A 26,236-nucleotide genomic window follows, 5' to 3' on the forward strand; every position below is an offset into this window, starting at 1 on the left:
CATAGGCGTAGGAGTTGTACAAGGCACTATGAACCAATTATGGGTTTAAAAGGTACAAAGCACAACTGGAAATGTCTCAATTTTTTACAAGGCCATCTCAAAGAACAAATCACCTAATTTAAGAAAAAATTATCAGAAACAAAATTGTTTACATTAAACATCTCACTGACATGCATTTTTCAAAATTTGATGAATCCCAGTGGTGAAGTGTTAGCACAGTCATATAGCTTCCGCCATCCAATCAAGATTTCAGTTAGATCTTTCTCAGTGACTGCATAAAAACCTCAACAACCCTCTCATGGTATATGTTTTACAGGATATCAAGCATATTGAAATGTACAGAAAACGTAGTCTTCTTTCCTTTAAGGAAATTCATCAGCTTCTCTTACTCAAGCTATTATGTCTGCTTGTGCTCTTCTTTCTTCAATCCTTCAATGGTCTCAGGATCCAAAAAACTTGGCTGGTTGGTGGAGGACAAGAGCCTAGCCCACATCCTGTCAGTTATTATAACCTTGTTTTGCTTCTCGGTAATTCGCTGCAAAAGAAGGCAGATATATAAATCAGAGGTAAGAAAACCATCAGGTATTTAGGAATTTCACAAAGCACATATATGCTTCAATTACCCAGACATCACCAATGGCATGTGAAATTTGTATCCTACTACTTAAAACTGCCAAATTACCTTACTCTCTAGGAAGACAAATGTACAATCAATATATATTAAAATATCACAAAAAATGTAGAAGGCATTCAGACGAGTATACTTCTAACATTTAATTAATGAGGACAGTAAGGGGTGCATTCTAAAACTGATACCAAAAAAAATATGTACTCCTCAGCATTTTTATAATGAAAATGTACCATAATTAGGTGCAACAACAACAATGCTTTGATCAAAACATTGAAGGATAAATGGCAATACCTGGAACGGTATGTACGCATGTCGACTGTTAACTGGCCCAACAGTGAACCCTGTGAACCCTGCCATTGCACCATGAACTGCACTCTGTGCAAGTAGTGTACAGTAAACATTATCTGAAGCATTCGCAGGAACTGCACGGATCATATACGTGGGATCTGCCAAAGAGAACATAACAGTCAAATGAAAGAGTCAGTATAGCTATCAGGCAGAGTTCTGGCCCTTCTAGGGGGGGTAAGGGTTCAGAGAGGATTTGAGAACAAACCAATGTATTTGAGATTTATCACCCAATCGATCTGCTTGAAATGATCCTACAAAAATAAAAAAAATTATAATTCCTTACATAGAAAAATTTTGATTGTGACACAAAGAATCAAACCAAAGTTTGTGGAGTATAACTTAACATCAACAGCGAATATAAGGAAAATGAAATTGAGAACAAGCAAGCCTTGGCTATATGGGAATGATAACAGATCCATGTCTTAAAAGAAAATCCTCTAGCCTTCTGGACATATATTCTCAATGCAGGTAACATATGAAAAACTCATTTCAAAAATTTGAATCCTCATAATTGCAAATAAATCATTATGCCGCGCAAAAAGTAGCTAATAACATGATTGCAAGACCAAGACGAATCAGCGAGCTATGAGATAATGTAGCCTATAATCACGCACCTATATATCCCAAAGAGTTAAGATACTATAATCAACAATGCCAACCTTTATTTTCTGTGATATCCAGAATCCAACATCTTGGTACAGCTTGTTCCCAGAGGCATCCTTTGCATCCGTATTAGGCATGCATTCTGAAAGAAGATTCTGTCCTGCACCCTCAGCTATGACAATGACCATATGCCCATTTTCTTTGAGCCTTTTCTCCATATATTCAAAGAGTCCACCAGGTCCTTCAAGATAAAATGGTGATTCTGGGATCAAGCAACAATCCACATCTCGGCTGGCAAGAGTTGCATACAGAGCTATAAATCCTGCACAAGTTGATCAAATCCGTGTTTAATTGTAGAATAACAGAATAATTGAGTAAAAGAACTGCCCAACAATCTAAAAATAGTTACTGACATAACAGTCACACTATCGTCACTATGTCAATACTCGTTCCTATCCACCAGCGGCATATTAGAATATAGATACAGCCTTGCTTGGTACTTTTTATGGAAGATTATCTAGAAGCAACCAATATACTTATGTAGATTCTGCACAATAATTAGTCACCACTTAAGAAAGTCAACATCCACCCCCTCTAATAATACTAGCCAAGCTATTGAATATTTGAATTGGTAAAAGACGAAAATATGAACAGGGGCAGGTTCCAAGCTTTCCAAAATTACCAAGATGCATAAATATTTATTTGAAACATAATTGAAATTTGGGGAGGTGAATATCTCAAACATAGCATTTACATTATATATACTCTTAACTCTTTAAAAGGTCTCTCATGACCTTGACTAAATCTTCTAATTGAAGAAGGCCCGGGCAATTCTTATCAGCCCACCCAACAATAAAGTAAATCAACATAAACAGTGAAATATAAAATGTTCATCCGTCATTAGTCACAGTAAGATAGGGAAGCCAGAAATTTACCACAATCACGCCCCATTAGCTTAACAACACCCACACCATGTTCCGCACTCATAGCTTCCACATGTGCTGCATCAATTGCTCTTTGCGCCTCCTCCACAGCAGTGTCAAAACCAAAGGACTTGTCTATAACCTGAAATGATGAATAAAAGTCAGCAACTCTCGCAGCTGAATCTAAAATTTCAAATAGAAAACACACTTCCAAGCACACAACAAAAGAATGAAATATGTAAATACCGGAATATCATTGTCAATGGTCTTGGGGATCCCAATAACAGAAACTTTTAGTCCTCGTCTTCTGACTTCCTGAAAGATTTGATCAGAAGAGCTAAGAGCAATGAGAGTTGCTGTCCATAAGTCTGTGAGCTTTAAAAAGCAGATATTGACAAATTGATATACCTCATAAATCACAGATGCCCCTCTTTGAGTACCATCACCTCCAATTATGTATACCTGTAACACAAAAGTAACAAATCTCATATCATTAAAGGTACGAAACATGCTACATTGTGAAGTATGTACTAGTGTGTACCTGATTAATCCCTCGATCCTCTATGCTGTCAACTATCTTTGTGGTATCATGGCCTCCTCGTGAAGTACCAAGGACTGTTCCACCACGTTTGTGGATGTCGTTTACAGATTTGGGAGTTAATGATACAGTATTTCGAGCATAAAAACCTCTATAGCCTCCCTGCATGCATCAAAAAACACTCATGTAAGACGAAAATCCAATTCACGATCAAATATGACTCTGAACTTGCGTGCATTAGAAATTTTTAGAACTAATTAATGAAAATATCCTAAGATATTCTCAGAAACAGAAAACATACAGTGAACATTGAATTAGATATATTATTGCATATTTAAACAGAACCTCGTTTCTAAGAAAGGTCTAGGAACTATTTTTAGTGGAATCGCAGCACTCTTATTAAAGGGAGATGAAAAATTATTAAACATGAGGACTTACCTCAATACCAAGTACTCTAGTGATGCCATACATATGGTATAAACCACATACTAATTCTCGGACAACTGTGTTCAAACCAGGACATAGACCACCACATGTCACAATGCAAGCTTGCACTTCATCAGCTTCAAAATAAACCTGTGACACAACAAAATTCAAAATACATAAATAGAAAACAACACCGATAAAGAGAAAATTATATAAAACAAAATATAAACCAGGAGAAACAGGAAATGTTCATTACCCTCTGCTGAGGTCCAGCACGCCTAAAATGTGTCCCTCTTGGACTATCTTCATGAACAACAATCTGAAAAAAAAAAAAAAAAAAAAAAAAAAAAAAAAAAAAAACATCAAAATTCAGAAACTCAGATCATTTGAGACATGATTCAACTATATCAGAATGTATTAGGAATAATTTTATTCCAAATTACATTCATGATATAATTAGGGAGACTAAAATTTAATCAGATTAAGTTCGAATTTCCTTTCCTATTTTTCAACAATTTCTACAAAATAGCTTTGGCAGATGTCAATTCTCAAATTATTTGGAATTTAATATTTTCAAAAAAAAAAAAAGAAAAAAAAAAAGACTACAAGCATAAGTTTCTCAAAATCCAATAAAAAAAATATAAGAATAATATGCATTCTTCAAATTCAACAACATAAATGGTACTAATCATTCACTACATTATGCAATTCAAGCAACAAAAAGAGGGTATAAGCCATTACCGTCTGAGTGACTGTATCTTCTTCATTTACGAAATGCCGCCTATAAACAAGAAAAATTAAAATTTAGCAAATTACCAAAAACTATAGCATGTTCAAAAATCACATTTACAGAAAGAAATAAACAAGTTATGCTTAGAAAACTTTACTTGACAACAGAATATGAGGGATTGTCTTGCAACGGATTATGATAGGTCTGCAAAACCCAACCATCAAATTGTCACAAAATCAACAAAAACCAAATAATACATATATTGCACACACTAAAGAATTACTCCCTGTCTCCCTCTATTCCGAAATAATGAACGACCCTTTTATTTTTGGAGCGAAAACATACTACTCCATGACTACCACTAAAGAATTGCGGAGTACTCCCTCCGTCCCTTTTTTACATTCCTGCTTTCTTTTTTGGGTATTTCAAAATTACATTCCTACTTTCCTTTTTTAGTAAGTAAATTTTTACTAAATATCCCAAATTATCCCTACTTTTCTGTTTTGTAATTAATGCTTTCTCTAATTTCTCACTCTTATTTTCTACTTTTCACTCTTATTTTCTCACTCCTCCTTCATTCAAGCTTTAAAAAATTCAGAATCCATGTGCATCAATTTAGATGAATATGATTAGTCTTTTTTTTTTTTCCACCAAAAAATATTATTGGTCCTTTTTCTTTTCAAAGGATTGATGACATGTGCATCATTAAATATTATTCTATCTTTGTTTTACTCAAAGACATCAATTAATGTCTTGTAATTTCCATTATACTTTGTTTTATTGTTTTTTGTTTTATTCCTATTTCCTTAATTCCCGTGTAATTTTACATATAGAAATGTAATAAAGGGACGGAGGGAGTACTTGTTCCATCCCAAAAATAATAATCCACATTTGATATTTCATAGCGTAATTACTATGGAGTACATTAACTACCCAAAACAATAATAATCTTGGCAAATTAAATTTCTATAATGATTTTAGCCGATATAATTTTTTTCACAAAACAAATGGATGCATATTTGATCAAATATTACCAATAATATTAGTTATGTAACACTATGCTAAATTCACAATATAAGTTAGAATTATTCCAACAAAATTGTCCCATATCATCCTTTTTCTTGAAAATGACAGAACAAAAATTAAAACCTAGTATTACATTAAATGTCCATAATTCATAATACAACTTTTTGCATTGACTTTTTAATAAAAATGGATTGGACCCATTTGCAAAATATTCGGACCCCCATATTTAGCAAAAACAAATTATTTCATTAAAAACAAATTAAACTAAAAATATGCAATAGATTATCAAAAAAAAAAAAAAATGAAATAAAATTATCATTAAAATTAAGATTAAGATTAAATAAAAAGTTAAGGGAAGAAAATTACAGGGAGATTGGAGAGATAATCAGACAAATGAGGAACATCTTCAAGAACAAACCCACACTGTCCTTGAACAATCTTGGGCATGAGATGTGTCGAAGAAACACAGCCGTCGAAACTAATCACGCCATTGTTGGAAGATCCAACGGTGGGATTTGAGGGTGCACCGGAAGTATTGGAGGATTCCATAGCATAGAAAAACCCAAGAAATTGAAAGTGTGATTGGGATTTGATCTAGTAGAGTAAGGTGCAGAGTAAGGGAAGATCAGACGGTGGAGAAGGTGGACAGGTGGCGGGTGGTGGTGAGGAGAGAGAAAGCGGTGTGTCGGAGAAATGAGAAGGGTGGAGAAAAGGAAGAGTGATGTATGTGAAATTGTGAAGTTTGGTAGTAGAAGAAGAAGAAGAAGAAGTAAGAGAGAAGAAAGGGGAGGAATAAAGGTGACTCAAATAAACCAGGGGAGCACAAACGGTTTTGGTCTTTTTGACACTTGGTTTTTCATTTTTTTGTTTTTCATTTGGATTCTTTAACAAAAATAAATAAACATGGGATGGGATCATGGCATGAGTTATCTAGTACGGAGTACATAAAATCCAACCCGGCACTGCGGCACCTTTTCAGGTTAAAGTTAGTCTAACACTCCGAGTGGATATAACACTCGAGTGTATCCTACTTGTAAAAAGTACAAGCTTACTCTTATAAATAGTGCTATACTAATTTTACCTTTTAAAATGTGTACAATTTAATTCAATTCAGCTCCAATCAGTTCAATTTAGTAAATCAGAATAACTCCTTACTTTTGGATTTTGACTTTGTGAGGAGAAACTTTATCTAGGAATTGTTTTTATATTCATTTGTTTACCCCATGTCTGGATAATAATAGTGAAGGAAAAGGGAAGGGAAAGAAAAGGAGGGAGGGGAAAAGAAGGTGAGGGGAGAGAAAAGGTGAATCTCAATTTTCCTTGGGATTTAGTTTATTAAAAGGGAAAGTAAAATGAATCTTTTCAATTCTTTCATCTTCCCTCCTTGCCCTTAGATATACAAACAAAGGATGATTCACCTTGATTCGGTCAGGGGTTACTTGATTTTTTGGAGTTACTTGAGTTTCTCGGTCAGGGGTTACTCGAGTTTTCGGGGTTACTTGAGTTTCTCGGTCAGGGGTTACTCGAGTTTTCGGGATTACTTGAGTTTCTCAGTCACGGGTTACTCAACTTTTTCGGTCAGGGGTTACTCGAGTTGCCAGGGTTACTTGAGTTTCTCGGTTATGGGTTACTTGAGTCACAATTTTTTGTATGCGGCCTGACCGAGAAACTCGAGTAACCCCTGATTGAGAAAATTGAGTAACCCTTGATTAAGTAACCCTTAACCGAGTGAACCCCTCAAGCAACCCTTGACCGAGTAACTCAAGTAACCCCTAACTGAAAAATTCAAGTAACCCCTAACTGAAAAACTCAGGTAACCCCTAACAAAAAAACTCAGTTAACCCCTGCCGCATAGTGTGGCCTGCTGCATCAAAAAGTTGCTGTAAAAATATAATGCTCAGTAATTATAATTTAAATTAAGCAAAAATAAGTTTAATTTTGTACTCGTAAAAATTATTAATTTCAATGTATAAATACGGTAGCAAACTAGTGAAAACAAATTAATTTTAGTAAAAATAATTTAATTTAATAAAATTTCGTGTGATGAAAAACATTGTGTTAAAATAAGATATCATTTAAGAAAATGAAATTGATAGAAGATGACAAAAACGACGAAGATAATTGTATTTGAGTTAGACGATGACAAAAGTTTGGCCTCTTCCTCTAAATGTGAGGATGGAATTAGGGTATAGTTTATGAGTGTTTATCCTTGTTATTATTTACATATTGCCAAAATAATTTTAAGTCAAAGTTGCTTTGATAGAATTAAGCCTCACATTTGTCACATAGACAAAATATACGGTCATTAACTAAATTAACTAGTGTGTGGCCTCCGACGATGCACCGAGTTTTGCTTTGAATATCAATACATATTATTATTTAGGCTATAAAATCATAAATTATATAGTTACAAAAAAAAAAAAAAAAAAAGGTGGACAATAATAACTAATGAAATTAAATAAATGCTCTCAAATTGATGTCTTGTACAAATTAAAATATTTAATAATATTACAATTGAATATGAAGCATAATGAAAAGATAGCAAAGTTGGTAAGAACATTAATTCATTTATTATTGGTCTTGTGTTCAAACCTTGTGATAATTATTTTCATTGCATTTGAACTCATGTTTACAATACAATGGATTATGTGGCATATTACGGTGACGTGACATACTTCTAATACATGTGAAGGGTGCCACGTGGCACATATCTTGTATTAGGAACGTTTTTTATTATAATATAAAAGTATAGATAGATATAGATGTGCAATTGTGTATGCTAGATTCCCTTTAAACTCTTCATACAATGCTAAATAAAAAGCTATTTCCTATGTCGAACACTAAACCTCATGTATATAAGATCAAACTTCTTATCATTCCATAATAGTGAGCGGTATACTTCTCTTTAAATCCTCTTTTTTTTTTTTTTTCCAAACATCATGCTTAAAGATGCAATCCGAGGCAACACCTGAATTACACATTTGTTGAAAATATAAAATTCTAGGGGGAAAAAAGAGATAGATAAATTGTTCAAGTAGGTTATGTACTTATGTTAATTCATTTTGTAAAATTAAAATTATTTGTTTTATAATAATCCTAAATACATACCATATTATATGAGTTGTAATATGCTTTATTGATTTTTAAAAGTATAACAACATATTATTAAGAAAGAGAGGTGATGTGGGATCAAATAAAAGAAACATGTCAACTAATATTTTATTAATATAATAATTAAATTCTAAACATACTTTCTTCTAGAATCGGAGAGAAAAACTAACTAACGGAGCTATCCCTCACTCTCATCTTTTATTTATAGTTTAGGTTACATAAAAATGTAGTCAAATTATATAATAATAATAAAAAAAGGTTTGAATTAGATCAAATTATATAAGACTACACTAAAGGCCCTATTCACTTCACATTTAAAAAAAAATGTTCAATTGAGTAAAATAGATAGTAAAAATCACTAATTTCAAAGAAGAATATACGGAGTAATAGAGAACCAATAAAAAAAAATATTACTCCGTAGTTAAGTAAAAATAATTTAAGGGTTTGTTGAGTTCACCTTATTTTTGTTTATTTGATCAAATCTAGTATGATCTGATCTAATTTGGTCTAATCTGATCTGATTGCCTAATTTAATCAAACTTTGATCTTATGTGTATGATAATAGCTAAAGAAAAAATATATAAAGTGGATCTTGTTAGATTCGTAATAATGTGTATTTTATGAATATGTAACTTTATAAATATTTTCGTTACAAATTTAAATTCGCACATAAAACGATAAAAGTGTGTCGATTTTTTCTTTTCAAAATTTATTTTTCTTGAAATAAGTAAAAATAAGGTGATTAAAATATGACTTAAATTTAGTAAAAATAATTTTAGTTTAGTAAAATCAATATCAATTTAATAAAAATTAAGTGGAGTGAATAGAGTCTAAGGACATGTTCCAATTTATTGAAAATAACTGAATTGAAAAAAATTAGAAAGTGAAACTGATTAGAGCTAAACTAAATTAAATTAAAGTGAAATTAAGCTGAATAGAATAATCCCTAAATGCAAAATTAAGCTGAATAGAACAACCCTAAATGTGACTGAAGTTGAAGTTGAATTTTTTTTTTTTTTTTTTTTTTTTTTTTTTTTGACGGAAAAGTTAAAGTTGAAGTTGAAGTTGAAGTTGAAGTTGAAGTTGTAATAGGGAGTGTGATTTACGGCCTAACGGGGGTATAGTCCATTCGTTTTCCCTATTTGAAAATTTACTCATTCCAAAACATGAAGCTCCCTCTTCACTTCCACCACCACCGTCAACTCCGGCACTACGCCACCAAATACACCGCCAAAATAACCTCAACAACCACCGACGGCCGCACACTCTCCGCCGAAGTCCACTCCCCATCTCTCCCCTCCGACGCCCGCGGCTTTCCTCTTCCTCGCCGCGACCTAATCTGCAAAATCACCCAAATCCTCAAATCCCCAATTTCCGACCCCTTTTCCGACGTCTCCAATTACCTTCAAACCTTAACCCTAACCCTAACTCCTTCCGAAGCCTCCTTAATCCTCAAATCCCTCAACAATTCCCCTCATCTTTCTCTCAGATTCTTCCATTTTTGCCCCTCCCATTTCCCCAATTTCCGCCATGACACCTTCTCTTACAATCGATTGCTTCACATTTTGTCGATTGCGGCGTCGTGTGGTGGGTCTGATTGGGTTGAGAAATGCCGTGAAGCGGTGGCGGAAATGGAGAGGGATGGAGTTCATGGGAATATTTCGACTGTGAATATTTTGATTGGGGTTTTGGGTGCTCCGGGTGTTGATTGGTGTTTAGGGTTGGTGAAGAAATGGGGTTTGCAGTTGAATTCGTATACGTATAAGTGTATTTTGCAGGCCTATTTGAGGTCGTATGAAACTGAAAAGGCGTTCGAGGTTTTTAAGGTGATGAGGAGGAAAGGGTATACGCTTGATGTTGTTGCTTATAATATGCTCTTGCATTCTCTTGCTAAGATCAATAAGGTAAATTACAATTTGGGTTATTTTTTTTTGTTGATTTAATTGTTAATACTGTGTTTTTTCTAATTCAATGTTGATAATTGTTTTGGGTTATACATATGTACATACATAATGTTAATGCTGTACTAAGGTAATTTGTATGAGCTAGCATAAGGTAAATTTAGCTTAGTACTTGAAGAGGTAAATTTAGCTTAGTACTTAGCTGGTTAATTTGAATTCGTGGGTTAATGCCATGAGTGAAAGATAAAGTTTTGATGGCTACTCGTGGATATAAATCTAATATATGCCAGATTGCGGCATTAATCTAGTTTGGCAAGCACGGAATTGTTCATGAATATTGATAAGTAATATGTAATGATGTATGTTACATATGAATGCTTTTATGGTTTACTCCGTATTATGTTGTTTGCTCTACATTGTGGGACTAGACTATTGAAATCATATGGTACATTTGTTTCGGAGGAAGTCTATGTATATCAGTGTATGTATCTGATGCAAAAGCTTTGAGCTTTCTACATGCATGCTTATGTATGTGTGGTAGTATGAACGCCTGATTATTCAATTAGAGTCGGTGTCGTGATTCATAGCTCTTTGTTAGCTTCATGTTTCAATTTTTGCTTTATCGAAACTCTGCTTCCGTTGTGGGTGTAATTTGCAAAGTTTGACAACAGTTTTAAGGTCTTTCTACATTCTGTTGGTCTCTTTCATGCTTTCTGCTATTAATTCTGTTTTATACATCGATAATTTATGCTATGCTTCCGCTGTTCAACCCCTACGTGGCTACGTGTATTATGTGTTAATAACAGCTTGTCTTCGTTGTGCCGTCTAATATAATCCTTGAGTGAGACCCTTTTTTTTTTTTTTTTTTTTGGGGGGGGGGGGGGGGGGGGGGGGGGGGGGGGGAGTTGCTGCTGTTGTTTCATGTTGATCTCTGCTTGTATGGACTATATTGGCTTAACAGAAACCTGTATGTATCCGATATTAGTCTGTCAGAACTAGACAAACACTTGCTATTGAATTTCTAGCTGTTCAGATAGTAGCTATTTATTACAATAGTTGCTGTCGCTGGCTACTTTTTTTGGGAGCTATATGTAGGATGAGATGGGTGGGGGGTGGAGGTTTGGGCCGTTTGGCTTCTACTTGAATTTTTTCATACTGATGAATATTGCACTTGTACATTAGCAGTATATAGAATGCAGAACTCAAATGTGTTAAGAGTCTCTTTCAACGTTCCGAAGTACTCTCTGATTTCTTTAGAATGCAGAACTCAAATGTGTCTCTTTCAACGTTCCGAAGTACTCTCTGATTTCTTTTTCGACAAAAGCTTCACACCTTTTACTTGAGCTTAAAACAAGTAGCATATCATTGAATTGGATTCATATAACTTCAAAATTATAACCTAATTTTATGTCTTTGACTCTTTGTAAGTGGTTGAAATGGTACATATTGCTATGCATCACAGAAATATAAGTATTTTCAGTGACGAATGATTGCTTTTGTAGATGATCAGTTTCTGTCAATTTGGGCCTGTGATGGCATAATGTGTAGTGGACATGTAAAGTTCTGCTGGTGAGAAATGGAGTCTGTATGTCTAGCACCAGGTCTCCTTGTTCTTTGGCTATATAAGGATGTGTAGTGGCTGTCCCTCCCATTTACATAAGAAATCATGAAGCTTCTTCTGTCTTTTGTTTACTTGTTTGTGCATGGATGGAGCTGCTAGTTACTTTCAATATCTAATCTCTTTTGAAAGTGCACACCTGTCTTCTGCCCATCTCATGCTTAAATCCTAATGATCTGATATACAGTTTTCTATAGGTTGATCAGGCCTACATGGTTTTTGAGGATATGAAGAGGAAGATTTGTGAGCCTGATGAATATACGTACACCATCATGGTCAGAATGACTGGTAAGATGGGGAAGCCTGATGAATCCTTAGCATTATTCCAGGAAATGCTAGGTAAGGGCTTAGCCCCTAATTTAATGGCTTATAATACGATGATTGAGGCACTTGTTAAAAATCGAATGGTCGAGAAGACAATTTTTCTCTTCTCAAAGATGATAGAAAGCAATTGTCGCCCCAATGAGTTTACATACAGTTTGATTCTGACTGTTCTTGTTGCGGAAGGACAACTTGGTAAACTAGATGAAGTTGTGGAGTTATCAAATAAATATATAACTAAGTCAATATATGCCTATCTTGTGAGGACTCTCAGCAAGTTGGGGCATGCAAGTGAAGCCCATCGTCTATTTTGTAATATGTGGGCTGTTCATGATAAAGGAGACAGGGATGCTTGCATGTCCATGATAGAAAGTTTATGTACTGCAGGCAAAACAGTTGAGGCCATTGATCTTTTGGACAAGATTCATGAGAAGGGGATAAACACTGATATTATGATGTATAACACAGTATTGTCGGCTCTTGGCAGGTCAAAGCAGATAAGCCATCTTCATGATCTCTTTGAGAAGATGAAAAGGGATGGACCTCCGCCAGATATCTTTTCTTATAATATTTTGATATCTAGTTTTGGTAGGGTAGGGAAAGTTGATGAAGCAGTTAAAATATTTGAGCAGCTTGAGGAAAGTGATTTTAAACCTGACATTGTTTCATACAATTCTTTGATTAATTGCTTGGGAAAGAATGGTGATCTTGACGAAGCTCACATGAGATTCAGAGAGATGGTAGAGAAGGGATTGAATCCTGATGTAGTTACTTATAGCACACTCATTGAATGCTTTGGTAAGACTGACAAAGTGGAGATGGCTAGCAGGATGTTTGATGATATGGTTGCTCAAGGATGCAGTCCTAATATTGTTACATATAATATCCTACTTGATTGTTTTGAGCGGAGTGGGAAAACTGCTGAAGCAGTTGATTTGTATGCTAGACTCAAGGAACAGGGTTTGACTCCTGATTTCATAACTTATGCTACTCTGGAGAGGCTGCAAAGTGGTTCACACCGGACCAGCAGGATTCGCAAGCAAAACCCAATCACTGGTTGGGTTGTTAGTCCTTTAAGGTGATGAAATATTACTTGTGCGCCATGTGCAGTCATGCTGATGCATTAAAGGCCTGGTAATCTGGTATGAACTAACTTGACATTAGACAAGCATTTAATTGCCATTTCCCTCCTTTTGCTACCTCTTCGCTGTATGTTTGTTGAGAACAAGTTGCCTCTTGAGTTTAAAAGATTGGGACAAAAGACGTTGATTATGCTATTCTGCATGACCATCCCACTGTTACCTAAAGTTAGATTTTTTGTGAGTGAACTGGTTCATATTTGGGCTAATTATGAATTATTTATCAAATTCTTCCCCTTGGAGCTCATGTGCCGCCACACGAGGTAGAAGTGTCTTCTGAGTGAAAGAACAAGGATTCACCTGTGGGCTGCTACAATGGTAAGCTATACTATACTTCTGTTTGATAATGTTTCACTTGCAGCCATAATTAATTTGTGGGGGACATGGATTTACTGAACGCACATGAGTGCAGGGTACCTATTAACATTGCCATCTCACTGAGGATGATTTGGTCCTTGACTTTTCTGCTCTTAAGTTTAAGCGGGAATACTAATTTTGTCGCTCAAGTTTCTTTATTCATTTAGCTAATCTCACTAGGCATTGCTGGAAGCAGGGTCTTTTTTTTCGCCATCTCATGCTCAAGTATGCTCTTGTGATCTTATCATTCAGCTCATTTTGCATCTTTCATTAATGTGGAAAGGGAAGAGCTTAAATTGTGTTGTTCGTACTTAAATATTTGCTTGGAGAGGCGCAGCAAGTGACAATTTGTGTGATGTTTCTATGGGAAAAGGATAAAATAGGTGATATGCTGATATGGATTGTGCTGAAAGCCAAGGAATACGAGGGTCCAAAATTCCAAATGCACACAACTTTGATCTCAAACCAAATCAAAGATGTTCTCACTGAGGACTTGCAAAGAATATATCTTCCGAAGGGAGTATCCTGCAAGAAACTCGGTATTGCTAATTGTTACCCTAGAGTATGTGTAATATGTAGATGTTTGCATGTCTTCCATAGATAACAGTATGTTAGTGGGAAGTTGGTCAAAAGTGTATCTGTTGGTATAAATCGTTAATAAATACTCCCTTTGTTTTGAATAAATGATCAAATTTGCTTATAATTATGAATATACACAAATTTACCAAATGGTGAAATTTAATGTGTTGCTCTATCTATGTACTCTGTAGTATGTAATATTTCCTATTAATTTAAATTATTATGAATGGTATGCTCTTATTGACATGAACATATTGGGGATGAACCCTTTTCTATTTGTGATTCACGTCATTTTGATGGATGTTTTTCTAATACATGTACTTCGACTAGTTTTGCCTAAATATATCGCCCTAGTGAACATGCTTTGCTCATCACAAAAATATACTCGTATATGGACAATATGGTATTCCGAAGACACATAAAGCAGTCCAAGGGAACAATTAGGATTTAGGAGGTATCTTTTAGTTGGTAGAGGGCTGTAATGAACCACATTTATCATAGCTAGAAACTTGAGCAGTTGAGCTTCATATGTACTGATTTCAATTGAGGACAACGAAATTTGATGAATTTAATGCGATGACTAACTTTTTTTTGTGCACAGTTTGAGCAAAATGGCAATCAACAAGCAATCAAAAGCACTGTTTGTTTAGCGTGCTGATTCTTTTTCTCTCTCTACTCTCAGCTTTTCTATAATTGTGTGTGGCTGGGGATATTCTGGAGGCCCTTATCTCTCGCTCTCTCTATAAATGATGTGCAGAGGCCACAGCTGAAGATACGCTATCCCATGTACTCCGTATCCAACAATAATCCAAACTTGAGCAATGTGAGAGAGAAAAGTGGTGGGACTCGATATAAAGTTTATGTTAAATTTTGTAACAATATGAAATGAGCCTGAACAACCTAAATGAGGAGGAGAGTCGGTCTATAAACAAGGTTAAAGGAGCTTCCATACTAAACCAAATGGCAATATTAGGAGTAACTCCTAACCTCTACCTTATAAAATGAAATCATCTCTCTTATCTTTCACCAATTTGGGATACTCACAATAGGGTTATAATGACTTTCAACAACTTTTGAGGGTAAAATAGTGTCACTTTGTATTTCCTTATCATATGAGTCAAGCTCAAAGAAATATCCATTAAACTAAGCTTGGTCTATACTAGTGGCACTGTAGCAATGATTGTACCTTCTAACCTTGAGGTTGGGGGTTTAACGTTCACTAGACACACTTTAAAAGTACAGTGGGAATCCCTTATCCTTTCCCCCAGACCCTCACTTGCAAAGTGTTTAACACGTAAATGCTAGACCAAGAAAACTGTAAGAGTTGAGGTACGATAAGCTAATTTTGGGATAGCTTAGGTAATTGAGATATGATTTTAGCTTTAATGAGAGTATAAGTGTAATTTTGCTTTAAGATGTTGTATAAGCTAACTTTTTGAAAAAGACTTTATTTAGTTTTTCAAATCCGCTCTCCACCAAACACTCCAAATTAGCTTAAAGTACTTCGTATAATACTAGTCAATAAGCTCATGTTGATCACTTAAGAACTAATTTTGCGTCAATAAGCTATCTTCCAAAAAAACACACCCACACACACAAGAAAAAAAAAATGGAACATATCCAAAAACTATTTTTGCAACACCCTATATTCACATTTTTTTTTAAAGGGTAATGCTATAAGCCCTTAGGCTACATATAAGTATTAAATATATCCTTGAAAATTGTAAAAAAATTAGGAATTTATGACAAAAACACGTGCAAATCAGTGTAATTAGTGTGTTTTTGTCATGATTTCCAAAATTTAAACAATTTTCTAAAGTATTTTTAATACTTATATATAGCCCTTAGAGATAAGTATAGCATTTTCCTTTTTTTAAATATCTAGAGTAAATAATCCAAGTTTTGTTTGTGTGTATGTTTTTAGAGAAGATTTTCCTACATTAAATGTTAGTTATTATGACAAACAGTCAAACACCAACTCTAGCATCACTCTTATCAGAAATGCATGGTGTATTGGTGTAAGTTATGACTTTCTATTCCCTTTTGCAATGGTGATGGCATATTGACAATATCCAACTTAATATATATATATATATATATATATATATATATATATATATATATATATATATATATATATATATATATTTCCAATGCATGACTGAATTATTTATTCTAAATTCATCCTCCTCTCGTCACCCAAAAATAAGCTAAGGATGTTTCTTAGTGGAGTGAAAGTAATAGAAAAGCAAAGAGGATAAATAGAAAGGAGAGTGTCACGTCAAATTTAAAGATAATTTATATACTATCTTCATTTGCAATATAGAAATATTTTATATCTCACAAATAATATTCATTTATTGCAAATAATAAGAAACGAATACAGTATGTCTTTAGTCACTTAGGATCAATTAATAAAAAAAAAAATCAATAAATTTGAGAACTTATTAGACTAATCCAAAGTACTAGTGATTAATTTAAACAGGATTCCTAAAAAATTCTCGGGAGAAAATAATAGTCTTTTTTTAATTTCTTAAAAACTTAGAAAAGTCAAATGAAAAGTTAATTAACTCTATAATTTCATGTTGATACAATTTTATTAGAATATCGTTAATAGGAGATTAGGAGTGGTATAGTTAATGTCTCCTCTTCCATAAGTTAATAGTTACATTATCTAATCCCCTTGACAATTGACTTCATTTATCTTTACGACTCTACACACTTCTTTTCTCTTATAAAAATCTATCATTCTGTTAGAGGAGTATTGTTCAATCCAAAACGCTATCTAATCTTAAAAGTATTTGACAATGTAATTCTATGACTAAACTTATACACACATAACGTTCTAAATTTGATGTTAATGTTAGATTTCAGGAAAACTCCTTTGGTTGGAGTGTGTACCATTGAATAATATATATAGTGTTACAATACTAGTCCTAATCATGTTAGGAAACCTAGTACGATAAGAATACAAACTATATCACAAATATATACAAATATATCCTACTCTGCGACAAATATTATAATAATCCTATAATATCTATCACACCCCCGCAGTCGTAGCGGGAGGAGGGCGTACGCTAAGACTGGATCTAAAGTCCAGAAATAAATCTCGTGGTAGGCCTTTAGTGAAAATGTCTGCAAACTGATATCTTGAAGGGACATGTAGAACCCGAACTTCACCCAATGCAACCTTTTCTCGAACAAAATGTATATTCATCTCCACATGTTTGGTGCGTTGGTGTTGTACTGGGTTGCCAGAAAGGTAGATTGCACTGACATTATCACAATAAACAATAGTAGCCTGCCGTAGAGGACAATGTAACTCAAGTAAAAGATTACGAAGCCAACACGCCTCTGAGACAACATTCGCGACGCCTCGATATTCTGCTTCTGAACTCGACTTAGACAAAGTGTGCTGACGCTTAGATGACCAAGACACGAGGTTGTCCCCAAGGAAACAACAATAGCCCGATGTGGACCGTCGAGTATCGGGACAACCTCCCCAGTCAGCGTCAGTGTAAGTAATAAGTCGATGAGAAACAGTCGGATATAAATGTAAGCCGTGATCAATGGTACCCTGAACATAACGCAGAATGCGTTTCAATGCCTCATAGTGAGGTTCCCGGGGATCATGCATAAAAAGACACACCTGTTGTACCGCATATGCAATATCTGGCCTAGTAAAAGTGAGATACTGAAGAGCACCTGCTAAACTGCGATACAAAGTAGGATCCCGAAAAGGTGGCCCTGCATCTGCACTAAGTTTGGACTTAGTGTCAACTGGAGTGGCTGCAGGTTTACAAGAGGCCATACCTGCACGCTCTAAAATCTCCCGGGCATACTTTTCCTGTGAAAGTAGCAAATAAGAAGGTTTTCGGGTTACTGCAATACCCAAAAAATAACTAAGAGGACCCAAGTCAGTCATAGGAAACTCAGTTTGTAACTGAGATATGATCCCTGCACGCAACCTGTCAGATGAGGTAGCTAATATAATATCATCAACATAAAGAAGCAAATATGCCATATCATCACCCTGTCGGAAAGTGAAGAGAGAAGTGTCACTCTTAGAAATGACAAAGCCCAACTTAATAAGAAAATTTGCAAAGCGTTGGTACCAAGCTCTAGGAGCTTGCTTTAAACCATAGAGAGCCTTGCGGAGACGACAAACATGATTGGGCGCTCTCTGATCTAGGAAACCCGGAGGTTGATGCATATAAACAGTTTCTTGCAATTCACCATGTAAAAAGGCATTTTTGACATCTAGTTGATGTATCGACCACTTTTTAGCCAAGGCTAAGCTGAGAACAGTACGAATAGTGGCCGGTTTAACTACCGGACTGAAAGTCTCATCACAATCCACACCAATTTCCTGCGACCTGCCATCACATACAAGACGAGCTTTGTGCCTTTCAAGGTCACCATTAGACTTGTATTTATGCTTAAATAGCCACATACAATTGACAACATTCACCCCCGCAGGCCTAGGCACCAATTCCCATGTCCCTGTTTTAATTAAAGCACTATATTCATCATTCATCGCCGCATTCCAATTATGGTCATTTAAAGCTAGTTTATAGGACTTTAGAAGTGGTGATTTATGAAGATGGGGACCCGAAGGTTGAACTGTGAGGTTACAATATTTCGGGTTCGGTTTAAAAATACCCCGTTGACTACGGGTGACTCGGGGCGAGGGAGGTGGTGGCCGAGTGGGTTGTATGGGAGGAATGCCACGCATAGGTGGTGGAGAGTAGGCGGGTGTGGAGGCAGGGCTGCTGGGCGTACAAGGTGGCTGTGGGTGGGGCAGCGCCGTGGGCAGAGGAGTCCGCGGGCTGGCCGTGGCTGGGTCAGTGCTGCCGCAGCCTAGCCGCGGACTAGTCTGCTGGGCAGGAGAGGCGTGAGAATTCTGCTGGGCAGAATTTGTTTGGGTGCGTTGTGGGCTAAGTGGAAGGGTAGCTGGGCCTCGTGAGTTTGGGCTGCTGATTTGTGGAGAGGTAGGTGTATTTGGGCTTACTTGTCGTGGGCTGTGGAGTGTGGGATGAAACAAGTAAGGGGATGGAGAGTCATCACCTAAAAAATCATATTCTTGGCTACGAAATTGAGTGATATTTCGGAAAGGAAAGGTCGCTTCATCAAAAGTGACATGACGCGATATGATTATTTTATTGGTGGTGAGATCGAGACACCTATACCCTCTATGGTCAATAGGATAACCCAAGAACACACACGGTGTAGATCGAGGAGCTAATTTATGTGGAGCTATTGCAGACAAATTAGGAAAACAAAGACACCCAAAAACACGGATATGATCATACGAAGGAGTTTTTCCAAACAAGGCAAAAGCAGGAGTATTGTTTTTAAGGGCTTTTGTTGGCAAAATATTTAGAAGATAAGTGGTCGTTTCAAGAGCATAAAACCAATACGAAGGGGGAAGAGACGCATGAAAGAGAATTGTACGCTTAATATTATTAAGTGTGCGAATCATACGCTCAGCTTTGCCATTTTGTGAAGAAGTGTGTGGACAAGAAAAGCGGAAGAGCATTCCATGGTCAATACATTTTTGCTTAAATGGGTCATTGTCAAATTCCCTACCATGATCACATTGAAAACATTTAATCTGACGTTCAAATTGGGTTTCAACATATTTTCAGAAATTGATAAATGATTGAAAAGCTTGGGATTTGTATTTTAGAGGAATTGTCCACACAAAATGAGTATGATCATCTAATAAAACTAAATAATATTTGTGACCTTGAGCACTACGAATAGGAGATGTCCATAAATCGGCATGTATAATATCAAAAGCACAAATAGTAGTATTATTAGAATTTTCAAAGGGAAGACGGGTATGTTTTCCTAATTGGCATGAATTGCAAAACGGGGAGTCATGCTCCTTATTACAATAAATATGATTTTTAGACTTAAGATAGCTAAAAACTTGAGCTCCAGGATGTCCTAGACGGCTATGCCAGGTAGAAGGTGAAACAGCAGTAAGGGAAGTAGCAAGACAAGTTGATGGAGTGGACTTGGTGGTTCTCACTGGATATAGGTCTCCCGAACTATCACATCTCGTTATTATTTTCCCCGTACGAAGATCCTTCACAGAAAAACCAAAAGGATCAAACTCAATAGACACAGAATTATCAGTGGTAAATTTACGAACTGAAATAAGGTTTTTAATGAGTTCAGGTGCTAAAAGGACATCACGAAGAACGAGAGGTGTTTTAGGATGGGGAAGGGTGCTATGACCATAACCTGTTACTGGAATACGATGACCATTACCAACTAAAATATGATTTTTAGTGCTTAAATTAAACAGGGGTAAGAGATTACCGGCATTATTCGTCATGTGAGATGTTGCACCCGAATCCACATACCACTGATTGTCGGGATTTGGAAGTGTCATCGTGGAGAAAGAAGATGCCAATTCCGTTGGTGTCATGGGCTGCCCGTATTGGGCCGTGTATGCTTGCTGCTGCGAGGGTCTGGGCTGACCGAGAATAGACTGCTGCTGTTGGGCTGGAAATGGAGCAGGAGGCCTGGCCCATGTGGCTTGCTGAGCCCACTGCTGAAAACTTGCCCATAGTTGTTGTTGGCTTGGGCCTGATTGATTAGCAGGGGTGGGCTGGGCTGCCACGGACTGTTGCTGCGGGTTTTGCCCACGCCCTCTGCCTTTGGCTTTGGGTTTGCCACCCCTGCCCTTGTTGCCACGCCCACCGCCACCACCTCCTCTGCCCTGGTGCTGCGGCTGCTGCTACTGGTGGGTGGCTGCCGCGGAGGTGGTGGTGATGTTATTAGTTTGCGTAACAAAAGCCTGTCCAGAGTTTTCCTTAGCCGACTTGCGAGACTCTTCGAGCAAAATTCGTGATCGTGCTTCATCAAATCCGGGTAGAGGGCGAATTTGAGTGATGGATTGAGCCACTCCATCATAGTCTGAGTCAATTAAACCTGCGCAAAGACGTAACACCAAAGTTCTCTCGGACACGGGTTGACCAACGTTAGCAAGTTGATCTTTTAGTTCCTTCAATTTCTGACAATAAGAAGACACTTCTGGAAAATTCTCAGCAAACAAATTGTTAAACTGATTTTCAAGATAAATAGCACGAATTTCACCATTGTCTTGAAAAATATTAGCGAGCCTATCCCAAGTTTCTTGTGCCGTAGCATTCTTGTACAACACCGTGCTTCGTAAATCTGCAGAAATTGTGTTATAAATCCACTTTTTCACAATTGAGTCAAGGCGGTTCCACTGCGCCGTGGTGAGGTCCGTAGGACGGGGTGATTTTGGATCTATATGGTCGATAACATTGCAGGAATGACAATGAATCTCAAAGAGTTCTACCCAACTACCATAATTCCCTTTGTCACGATCAAGAATTTCAGGCACCTCATTCTTGATATTGCTAATAGAATTAGCAGGGTGATAGTCGTTGGAAGGTGGAGGAGGAGAAGGTGATGGGGCAGGTTCATCATCTTTTGCCATTGTTAATTAAGGAAAAGAACAAAAGGCTGCTACTGGAGAAACAACAATCGTCAATCTTGCGGCAAGAAGGACAAAATAAGGTAGCAAATATGGTGATGAATTACCACGTGAAAGAAGAGTTTGCGGAAGAAAGGATCGGAATTTTTTAGAAAAAAAAAAAAAAAAAATTTTGTGGAACCCTAAAAAATTCTAGGCTGTGATACCATGTTAGATTTCGGGAAAACTCCTTTGGTTGGAGTGTGTACCATTGAATAATATATATAGTGTTACAATACTAGTCCTAATCATGTTAGGAAACCTAGTACGATAAGAATACAAACTATATCACAAATATATACAAATATATCCTACTCTGCGATAAATATTATAATAATCCTATAATATCTATCAGTTAACAACAATTAACTAATAAAAAAAAAAACATTATCAACATGACTAATTATTTCGGCACGGACACGATAATTCGAGTATATATTTGGATGAAATGAATTTCACTAAAACAAATGGTACTAGCAAGCTAAGCTAGCAACATAGCCGAAATCATAGAAATGAAAAAAGGCATAAATTAGCAAAGGAATAGATAGAGGGTGTTGTACTATGCAGTAGTGATAGTAGGGCATATATAGGTGCGGGCATAGGGACATGTGTGGCTCAGGTACCAAACGATGTGACCGTGCGATAGATGGTAGTAAGTGAAGCTATCAGACCACTTCTCTCCTATATTAAATAAACAAATAAAGCAAATATACTGATCCCTAAATCCACCCACATTTTGTACGAAACATTTTTAAGCATTACACTAGCTTATGTGAACGTGACTGACTATGTAGTATGCTTGGCCAATAGCGATAATGGAATTACTCGGTTAATGTTATAGATTTATAGGGATTACTTGTTACTATTATAGGAGTAAATTACTTAATTACTGATATAGAGGCTATTTTATCAGTTTTGTAAGAATTTGTTATTTAAGACCTACTCAAATAGTATATATATAATAAAGGTTTATTACTCTATTAGTGTTATAGGGTTACCCCATTTTTACAAGCGGCAGTCAAACGATGTGGCCTAGAAAACGCGCTACAAATATTGTATCCTTTTATTTTATTTTTTAAATGTAACACATTTTTTATGCAACACTTAACTTAATTGTTTGTATTTTGTTTATGCAACATTCTTCTAAATGAAAATGATCCAGCTACACTACTTGATTGTCTCTCTTCTCTTATGTTCCTCATACTTTTTATTATTATATTCTCTTAGGAGTATCTCACATTCTGATTAATTATTTACAAACCACTTTTGTTTTTTTTTTTTTATAATTTCTAATTCTTAAGTAAATCACAGTAACACTTATTTTAACAAATTCAACTCAATCACTTAAAACTCTACCGCATCAAACTAATACATTTTAAAAAAATGAAAAACGGAGTAATTACTTGGTCACCCTTTTTCTCCAATTATGGCCTATTCTGATTTACTGAAATGAACTGATTGGGGTTGAATTGAACTGAATAGAGATGAAATGAATTGTCTATACTACCTCCGGTTCGTATTATATGCAACTTTGGAATTTTTTATGTCTCAGTAATAATACACCAAAGTTGCATATAATACAAACCGGAGGTAGTAAGAGAAGGAAATTAGAACATGAATTGAACTGATTAGAGCACTGAAATTAAGTGTGAAAAAGAAAGGAAACTAAAACTTGTATGAGCTGCTTTACTTGCTCTCTTCATTCTCCTCTTTCTGCCATATCATCATCTTCAGGCGCACCTACCCTAAGCTAAGCTACTACTACCCCTACCCAATAATAACTCTCTATTATTCCTTTTGCTATTTCATTGCTCTCTTAGGTTTTATAATTATTTTTGGACTAACTTACATCTTTCTCTTTTGCATTTATTTCTTATATTGCTTGTTCTAAGATATTTACTCCTTTCTTCTTGCATTTATTATATTTGTACTAGCTTGGTAGTATTAGCATCTTATCGTTTGCCTTCCTTTTTACATTTACCTTGCTTTTTGTGTCACACCCTCCTCAAAAATAAAAATAAGTGTCCTAGGGCTTTTGTGTTCATCTTTCATTCATTCATATCTCCATTGTTATTCATCATTAGTTTGCTTGGTTAGCTAGCTTAAGGCTAGTGCTTCATAATATGCTAGGATCTTCCTCTTATAGCTCTGAGGAAGATCGAGATCACGAACGATCTTCACCGTTGGATCTACCTCTACCTCAACCTCAACCACAACCACAACCACAACCACCACTAAGGTTATTAGATTATCAACGTTTGTTGATTAGTAGTAGTAGTATTACTACTACTTCTACTGCTCTTCCTTCATCATCTTCGGTTGTATTATCTTCGACACCGCCAACGTTGTTATCAGCATCACCACAATCATCAGTGATTCATCCACGGCAGTTGTTGGTCACTTGTGCTGAGCTAATATCTCGGTCCGAGTTCTTATCAGCTAACCGTCTACTGTCCCTTATATCCACTGATTTCGCCTTACAATTTGGTGACTCCACTGAAAGGCTAGTGTATTATTTTTGTAAAGCCTTAAGAGAGCGTATCAATCGTTATTTATTATCAACTACAACTTGTGTTATGAACCCTAGTATTAATATTCCTGTTACACTAGCTCATCATCAACAACGTCCCATTTTTTCATCATCACCTCCTCAAATAATATTACCTAATCAAATTCCAAGATCATCTAGAGTCGTAGAACAAGATGTTACAACTAGATATTCATCTTATCTTTCTCTTAATCAAGTTACTCCGTTTATCCGATTCACCCACTTGACCGCTAACCAAGCGATCCTGGAAGCCGTGGAGGGGTACTCCTCGATCCATATCCTTGACATGGATATCATGCACGGCGTTCAATGGCCTCCGCTGTTGCAAGCCTTCATGGAGCGGTCGAGTACCCTAGGTCGGTCGTGTCCTACAATACGGATCACGGGGGCTGCCCGTGATCCAACTCTCCTTGACCGAACTGGGGACCGGCTTAGGAGGTTTGCCGAATCCCTAGGACTTGATTTTGAGTTTTGTGATCTGGTACTTTATGATTCTGAAATAGTTGATCACTCTGAGGCGGTGATCCATGCTTTGATGGATCACCGCCTCAGGTTTGATCAGGTGGAGGAAGCCCTCGCAATTAATTGTGGGGACTACCTCCACCGCCTCCTTAGGGAATACGATACATGTTCCCTTAGGAGGTTTCTCCACAAGGTCAAAACCTTAAACCCTAAGGTCTTGACCTTGGGAGAACGAGAGGCTGATCATAACCACCCTCTCTTTTTACGGAGGTTTGTAGAGGCATTGGATCACTACGGAGCCGTGTTTGACTCCCTAGAGGCCACCCTACCTCCGCAAAGTCGAGAGAGGGTGGCAGTCGAGGAAGCATGGTTCGGGGAGGAGATAAAAGATATCATAGGGGAGGACGGGGAGAGGAGAATGGATAGACACCAACAGTTCGAGTCATGGGAAATGATGATCCGGAGTTCCGGGTTCAAGAGTCTAGCCTTGAGTCCGTTTTCGTTGTCACAAGCTAAGTTGTTGCTTAGGCTTCATTATCCTTCAGAAGGTTACCAACTTCAGGTTGTTAAAAAAAATTGTTTGTTTCTTGGGTGGAAAAATCGCCCTCTTTATTCTGTATCTTCTTGGCAATAATTAGGTCTTCATTTTTCTTTCATATATTTTCTTCAATTTTTGTTAATTTTAAACTTTATTTGGTAGTGGTGATAAATATAGATTCCATATGATTTTCTAAAATAGGCTTTAATATATGGGGTAATCATCACCTCAAAATTACAAAAAGGTTAGCTAACTTGGCCTTGTGAATTTGTGATCATCTTGAATTTAGCTAGGGTTTTTCTCAATTATTATTGTTAGTTAATTTAGTATAGATTTTTTTAATTAGTCATATCCTCCATTTGTTCATTGCTTATGTATTTTTTTTTATCATTAATTAAATCAAAAAATTTCCCCAAAATTTACCTATGTTGATGTATATTTGTTGAATTTTTATTTATTTGTTTATTTATTTAGGTGGATGAAAGTAGTATATTGTAAATGAAAAGTATGTCAAAATAATTAAGAATATTCCATATTGACTATTAGGGCAACAACTTGAAGATTTGTCAATTTTGATTCCATAGAAAGTCGTTTTGTCTTTATCGAATTAATCACTTCACTCGTGTGCCTTTTGCTAAATCTAATTAAATTACACAATTAACAAATAATTAATTATTGTCTTTATTAACCCAAAGTGCTTTTTGTCTCTCTTATATACCAAGCACTAGTAATCCACAACCGGATAATGAGGCATATTGTCTTTTTAATTAACTTCAAAAGAAATTCCTTTGTCTCCTTAAATTGGTGTATAATAAATTAATAACCCCTTAAATAAGAATGTACTATAATTTTATAGTCTATAGTATTAAACATAGTTACATTAATTTAATTAAATATTTCCCTCAAAATATGGCTAAT

General features: G+C 36.0%; 2 protein-coding genes and 1 pseudogene across 3 annotated transcripts; 2 read left to right on the plus strand and 1 right to left on the minus strand.

Annotated features, from left to right (window-relative positions):
- Nucleotides 1-253: 253 nt before the first annotated feature.
- Nucleotides 254-6,105, minus strand: LOC145587922 (ATP-dependent 6-phosphofructokinase 3-like). The gene is made up of 13 exons (XM_081644569.1): nucleotides 5,592-6,105; nucleotides 4,357-4,403; nucleotides 4,211-4,250; nucleotides 3,726-3,788; nucleotides 3,482-3,619; nucleotides 3,047-3,205; nucleotides 2,914-2,967; nucleotides 2,752-2,820; nucleotides 2,518-2,647; nucleotides 1,639-1,904; nucleotides 1,185-1,230; nucleotides 923-1,077; nucleotides 254-535 (listed from the first exon to the last, which is right to left on the minus strand). Exons 1-13 carry the CDS (start codon nucleotides 5,772-5,774, stop codon nucleotides 398-400), a joined length of 1,488 nt encoding a protein of 495 aa, XP_081500695.1. The 5' UTR covers nucleotides 5,775-6,105; the 3' UTR covers nucleotides 254-397.
- A 3,326-nt stretch (nucleotides 6,106-9,431) lies between these two features.
- LOC145587923 (pentatricopeptide repeat-containing protein At1g51965, mitochondrial-like) lies at nucleotides 9,432-14,419 on the plus strand. Of its 2 annotated transcripts, XR_014101492.1 has the most exons (3): nucleotides 9,432-10,240; nucleotides 12,053-13,633; nucleotides 13,869-14,419. XR_014101492.1 is itself a non-coding variant. In XM_081644570.1 (2 exons), exons 1-2 carry the CDS (start codon nucleotides 9,503-9,505, stop codon nucleotides 13,256-13,258), a joined length of 1,944 nt encoding a protein of 647 aa, XP_081500696.1. In that variant the 5' UTR covers nucleotides 9,432-9,502; the 3' UTR covers nucleotides 13,259-14,418. The 2 variants fall into 2 exon arrangements, 1 of the variants encoding a protein (XP_081500696.1); XM_081644570.1 differs by having other exon boundaries at nucleotides 12,053-14,418.
- Nucleotides 14,420-23,893: 9,474 nt separating this feature from the next.
- Nucleotides 23,894-25,414, plus strand: LOC145587925 (scarecrow-like protein 18 pseudogene; annotated as a pseudogene).
- Nucleotides 25,415-26,236: the final 822 nt, after the last annotated feature.

This window comes from Chenopodium album, chromosome 17 (assembly GCF_948465745.1).
Source record: "Chenopodium album chromosome 17, dcCheAlbu1.1, whole genome shotgun sequence".
In the NCBI taxonomy this organism is placed as follows: Eukaryota; Viridiplantae; Streptophyta; class Magnoliopsida; order Caryophyllales; family Amaranthaceae; genus Chenopodium; species Chenopodium album.